Source organism: Poecilia formosa, unplaced genomic scaffold (genome assembly GCF_000485575.1).
Source record: "Poecilia formosa unplaced genomic scaffold, Poecilia_formosa-5.1.2 Scaffold271, whole genome shotgun sequence".
Classification (NCBI taxonomy): domain Eukaryota; kingdom Metazoa; phylum Chordata; class Actinopteri; order Cyprinodontiformes; family Poeciliidae; genus Poecilia; species Poecilia formosa.
Window position 1 is genome coordinate 659,731 of NW_006800210.1, and position 6,662 is coordinate 666,392.

At 43.8% G+C, this 6,662-nt stretch overlaps 1 protein-coding gene across 1 annotated transcript; it reads right to left on the reverse strand.

Moving 5' to 3' along the window:
• Window positions 1-868: 868 nt before the first annotated feature.
• On the reverse strand, window positions 869-5,128 carry foxf2b (forkhead box F2b). Its single transcript, XM_007570973.2, has 2 exons — window positions 3,646-5,128; window positions 869-1,585 (listed from the first exon to the last, which is right to left on the reverse strand). The coding sequence occupies exons 1-2, from the start codon at window positions 4,820-4,822 to the stop codon at window positions 1,416-1,418; spliced, it is 1,347 nt and encodes a 448-aa protein (XP_007571035.1). The 5' UTR covers window positions 4,823-5,128; the 3' UTR covers window positions 869-1,415.
• Between the last annotated feature and the right edge of the window lie 1,534 nt (window positions 5,129-6,662).

Below are 6,662 nucleotides of genomic sequence, written 5' to 3' on the forward strand. Positions count from 1 at the left end.
AAAACAGATTTGTAGTTGAAGACGTAGCATTTAGTTTTTCTGCCTCTCAGCTCTCAGACAAACTCATTGAAAACCTCAACCGCCTGTTGTGGCTCCTAAATCAGAGCTGAACGTGACTGCTTCCTGCAACAGTCCCATAAAGGTCATCATTTATTTTATTTATTTCTATTTTATTTTTCTAGTTCATTTTCATAATCTCATAGCTATTTGGTTGTTGAATTATCACTTTAGAGGAATTTTTGTTTTTAATATAAATGTGTTCACCTGCGTCCCTTCAGTTTCAAGTAAAGTATTTTGAATTATTTTGCGCATGAGTGGTCCTATGTAAATAAACCTATCCTGTGGTCAAAACCAAAAGGCATAATATTTAAATTGCCATAAAGATGATGATTATGAAATACGTTAAATTTAACATTATTTGATAGAGACAAAATTTAGATCATACTCTGAAACCACCGGGTGTCTACAGGATATTTGATCTATTTTTAATTGTATTAATTTTTGCCCATAAATTATAAATAAAAGGGGGGGGCGGTTAAGCCTGTTTGTGCAGTCCAGGTTGAACATAACTGATGTTGATTAACTCATTTGATCAATTCCGACGAATTTTTCATAAAATCTTCCGTAGATGTCAGGCGTATTTTCACCCTTCACTTTTGAACACGATTTTCGCGGTGTTTAGACGGAAATTCATTTCTTTTGAACGAATTTTTGCCCGGTTTGAACACGATTGACCCACATTAATTATCCGCCATGTCTTGAAGAATAATGAGTGTCTGCGGCCAGTCTGTGATTATACTTTCTGCTCTGCGTTGGAGGCTCATCTCTGCTGTCCCTCCTGTGTTTGCAATGATAGGGGCATAAGTCCTAAAATATATATCAGCTTTATTGATACCTTTTACAAAGTCAAAAAAAAAAAAAAAAAAAAGTTGGCAATGGTTATACAATAAGTGCAAGATTTGTTGCAGTTCATGGAAGTCTAAAGCGTTGTGTGTGTACTTATACAAATAATGTAAAAACAACAACAAAAAAATCATAGTTACATGGGTTATAAGTAGTTTGCGCGTGTTACAAGGGCAAACGCATTAACAGTCGGTGTTTCTGAGGCTTCTTTGGAGGAAGAAAGCTCGTCAGGGTTCATAAAGGCGAAGTGGTTTTTACTAAAGAGGCCTCTGGGGTTTCTTCATTCGTTTCCTTCAATGCATTTACTCCTGAAGTCCAACAGAAATAGATATATTTAAGTTGCACTCAAAAGACAAACATGTGAAAGTGGACGCGGATGCGTCCACGAATCCTTCAAAATTGACATGTCCGCTTGTTTTGCTTCTGTTTCTTCAGATGTGACGGAGCTGCAGTTTCACTGTGACCGTCGGTGCCCCCCAGCCCCCATCCCTCCCTCTGCGGGGAGTCCGAGCTCACATCACGCACGGTTTGATGTCCTGACACACGCTCTGCGGGTGGTGGTGGTGGTGGTGATAGTAGGATCCGCTGGCCGAGGGGTGGAAGGACGAGATGCCGTTAAAGTTCAACACAAAGTCCTTCCTGTCGCACACCGAGGAGTGGCTCTGGTAGCGCGGAATGCCCACTGTGGAGAGAGACACGGGGAGCAGAGTTTTAAATATGCCGTCAATGATATTCTTTGCATAAAGAACTTTTTTATTTTTTTTTTTATTTTTTTTTATTTTTTTTAGAAATTATTGTTTTTGTTTGTTTGATTGTTGTTCCTAACGCGCAGAACAATTTTCTAAAATTCTAAATGAATACAAAATCAAGAGATAAACAAATTACCTGATCCAGAAAATATAATAATAATAATAATAATAATAATAATAATAACTCAACTAAGAATTTTATCTTATTTTATGAAGTTACAGAGAGATCGCACATTTTTTAACAACTCTGTTTTAACAGCGCAGTAATACCTTTGTTTATCTGGTTTTATTGAGGTTTCCTACCATGCAACAGTATTTGTATTTTTATTATTTGTTCTATCAGTTAAAATTTTTTGAATCAGTAAGGGGCGATATTTGCATATCTGTAAATGTTTTTTTTTTCTTTTATTTTTCTTTTTTTCTTTTTTTTTGAAAACCTGATATTCATTGTTAGAAGAATGGCTGAGAAAAAGTGTATCATAAGTACGGGTAGGACATCATACTTGCATCATGACAAAGAAGCAGGAAATACTGTGCCAAAATATGACTGTTGCTATTATTTCTACTCAGATTGTATCTTTCAAATTAGGTTTAAGGCCTTTTTTATAAGCTGTGCAAAAGTGTTTTATGAAAGTAGACATACCCTATAAACTCACAGATAGTGTCTTAATTTCAATTTAAAGTTAGAAAATGTTATATATATTTTTTTAAAAATTAAAGGTTCGAAATTAAATAGATTTTTTTTTCTAAAAAAGAAAAAAAAAGAAAACCCAACAACTATATTTTCGGAGGCAGCTCATTAACACAACTATCTATGTTTATTTTGATTCGTTTGATTCAGATATGGTTGAGGTAATAGATGTTTGTGTCCTGTTCCCATAACGTTCCGAAAACATATTTCCCTTTTTTAAACCTGATCTGCTGAAAGTGAATTTGGAATCTGAACGTGAGCTTCTGTTTCCAGAAACAGAAAAAAATAATAAATGCGGAGGCTTCATCGGGGGTCATAAGGACTCCAGATGTGAGCGTTTTTCAGGGGGAGACAGGAGGCTTTCTCCTGCGGGCCACAGCTCGCTGCTCTGCGCCCTTCTCCACACACAACACAGCAGCCTGCGTGACTGAGCACCGTTAACCCTGCAGCTCGCATCCTCCGCTCAGTATCTGCGCAAAGTGGAACGACGCGGATGCGCTGCAGTTTATATCCACCGCCGGTGTGGTCCGACCTGCGCAGGCTTTGTTTGGTTAACCTCTGGGACCCTTTCTGGGCTCCGGCGCGGTTGGCTCGCCCCCGTGAAATCCCCAGACTTCAGTAAAGTTTTACTCGGTTCAATTAAAGTAAATGAGGGTGAGCTAGAGAGGCAAACGTGTTTTATGTATTTTAATAATTACAAACAAATGGACGGCTATTAGAAAGTAATCGCGCAAAATGTACATGATGCAGACGCTAATACTGAAGGGTTTTTTTTCTAAACAAACAAACAAACAAAAAACTATTATTATTTAAACCTTTCTGCTATTTTATTATCAAACCTCTGCATGTTGATGGGATTTTTTGGGGGTGTAATTTAATCAATTTTTAACCACCCAATAAAAACTTTAACGCTAATATTATTATTTTGCTTCAAACTCAAAATCAGATCCTAAAACCAATTAAAATGAAAACTAATATGGGAAAACTAAATTTAATTACAAACATATTATCTTAAATAGGCAAAATCCAAAATCCCCCCTTCTTCGCCCTCCCTTTTTTTTTTTTTTTTTTTTAAAGATAAACATCTTTTATAATACACACCTAAATGTGGATTATTGTGTTTCATTAGATTTGAACAGTCATCTTTTTTGTAGTGGAATGGACATCTTTACAGTTTCTCCTGCAAATGATATTTAAATGAGAGGTTTAAAAGAAAGATATTCAACTTATTTTCTACCCTGACTGCCTCATATCGGACTGGTTTAGTGCTCATCAGTTTGAGTTGTGAGCTGGTGTTGGTACCTGATATGTCAGCTGAGTGGCTGTCCCTGCCGTTCTGGTGGAGGTAACTCTGCTCCAGAGAATAGGGCGACATGCCGGAGTGTAAACCGGACGACGCCGGGCTGCTGGAGGCCAGGGACTGCTGTTTGATGTAGGGCGAGCCGCCGGAGGAAGCCCAATGCGCGGACGTTGAGGCGTACGGGGAATGGCCGTCCAGTGCACTGGCCATAGCCGGAGAGGACGGGACTGGGCTGCTGCTGCTGTCCGGCCCGTACTCCCCGCTCGGAGGGACGGGACAGCTCGCCATGTACGTAGATCCGGGGCTGGGGGACATGTGGGGGACATGGTGGCCCCCACTCAGGCCGTCGTATCCTCCAGCCATCGAATTGCTCATCATGTCCAGGTTGTAGCTGTTGCTGTGACAGGCAAGGGTGGCGGATGGAGCCTGGAAGTCGAAGCTCTGCGGGAGAATAGAGGTGCCGAAGCCGATGCCGTTCATCATCCGGTACATGGGCTTCAAGGCTTGGCATTTCCTCCTGAAGCCTCTTGGTCTGCGCCGAAACGAACCCTCTTCGAACATGAACTCGCTGCCCGGATCGATGGTCCAGTAGTGGCCTTTCCCGGGCCGGCCTAGTCCTTTGGGCAGCTTGATGAAGCACTCGTTCAGTGACAAATTATGTCGGACTGAGTTCTTCCAGCCCTGATATGAACCTCTGAAGAACGGGAAGCGAGCCTGCAGGAACTGGTAGATCTCACTGAGGGTCAGACGTTTGGTCGGCGAGCTTTGTATTGCCATGACGATAAGAGCGATGTAGGAGTATGGAGGTTTCTCTGGTCGCCTCAGACCCGAGCTGCTCTTCTTCCCCTTGGCGCCCGCAGAAGCGCTTTCCGTGGCGGCCTGTGGGCTCAGCATAGCGGGGTGCAAGACGCCGGACGCCGGGCTGGATCTCAGAGGAGGCGCAGGGTCCAGCTGCTGCTGAGTGGTCTCGGTTGTCATGTCAGCTCTGACGTACAGCTGGCGTAGATAAAAGAGAGAGGGAGGGAGAAAGAGACTCAGCAGCAAAAAAATATGCAAAGCTCCAGCGGCCAGTAAGCGCTGCACCACCAGTGGTCCCCAAAATCTGAGCGCAAAATGGAGAGAAATCTGTCTCCAGTTACGCACGACTCTCCCGTTACGCACGGTGCTCCTTTGACGCATGCAGAACGCACGGCGGCTACGCACTGACAGAGAGAGGAAGAGGAAGGGAGAGTGGGGGGAGCTCGGTATCCACTGGAGACTGAGTGTCCAGGGCTCCGCTGGGTGTCACGCCGGCGCTAAGTGGCGCTGTGTGACGCGCCGGGTGGCCATCGACCTCCTTAAGGAGGAAGCGCAAAAAACCCTGGGTCTTATTGCACGCAAGAGTCGAGACAAACAAATACCGACCACCTATCATTTCATAAATCTTTCTTCCCTCTCCGGGAGCCCCCCACCCTTTCTCCTCAGCTTCACTCTCAGTGACGAAAACAGGCTCTCCAAACCCCTCCCACACCCACACCAGAACTGGCCCGAGTCCACTCGACCGTTTTGAGCTGCGTTAGCGCCCCACATTCTCTCCTTTCCTTGTCTTCTTTCTTCCCTCCCACCTCTTCTCCTCGAGTCTGGACTACACGCAAATAAGCGATCTATCAAACCTCCCCCAGACATCCCAATCAACAGCGCCACACGCCTTCCGCATAAGGTAAAAAAAAAAGAAGAAGAAAACCCTCCTTTTTAAATGACGCAATTTGAGCCACAAAAATTACTCCCACCACAATATCTCTGCAAATCCACCAATGTGCCCAGAATATACAGCTCTTCATGCAATCCGTCCCCATTTATGAAGAATGCCTAGCTCTGTGGTATTTGTATTATTTTGCTCATAATTTCCTCCCAAAATGGCCCAGAGGATAACAAAAACAAACTGTGCCGGTGCCGGACTAGCAGAGGGGCGAGGAGTGTGAGAGATGGAGGTGGTGGTCTTTACCGTGCGTGTAAGCAAGGGGTTGGGGGTGGGGGTGGGGGGGTTGCTCTGAGTAAATGACTTTGACATGAGTGGAAGCAGGCTTTTTCCATCAAGCCCGGCCCTGGATACCACACACAGCGCGCCAGTGTCAGCTTACCGCCCCAGGGCCGGAGCTTGTCCCAGGGGCCCCGCGTTCATTAGAGAGAGAAAAGCGAAATTAGGCGAGCGGGCGTCGACAGTTTCCGCCCCTATGGAGACATCATACACAGATTTGTCCGACATGATGGAGTTCTCTATCCCATAAAGGTAATATCAACATCCGCTCTTCAACGAAGCGGTGATGAGCACAGAAACGTCAGAAACTTCAATAGCTGTGCATCATTTTCAAAAAATATACAAATTGGGATTTATTATTATTATTATTATCAAAGCACAAATGATCAGAACTCTACATATAAACTATATACGTAATTTCAGATTGATTTCTTGCCCTCACATGTTCGTTTACGTACCCTTTAAAAAATTTAGAAGGCTCCAAACAGCCGCTGCATCAACCTTTGCACTTTACAAAACAAAAGGCTGTGCGTGTGGATAAAAATCAGTTTCTCACAATGACACACACACACACACACACACACACACGCACACGCACATACACACGCACAAGTAACGGCTCCAGAAATTTCCTGTGACATCAAAAAAACTTATGACCCCCGCTGAGATCAGGATGCCTCGGTTTGCAGAGGCAATCTTTGTTCTGGGGGTCCGCTTTGAAGACGCTGATCCGGCCGCTTTTTACGGACCGCAGCTTCAGCTCGGCTCTAATTTGGTCTGTCGGAAATATCCCAGCGATCAGCGGCCACAGCTCTGCAGAGGGTTTTGGGGATGGAGTTCTGGTCATGAAATATGGAAACGTGGCCGGAGACCCAAATGAACACAATACCATCAGAATGAAAGCTTCTATTTGTTTTTAGGGTTATTCTCAGGATCTTCAGAAAAGTCCGTCACACACACACACACACACACACACACATATATATATATATATGTATGTAT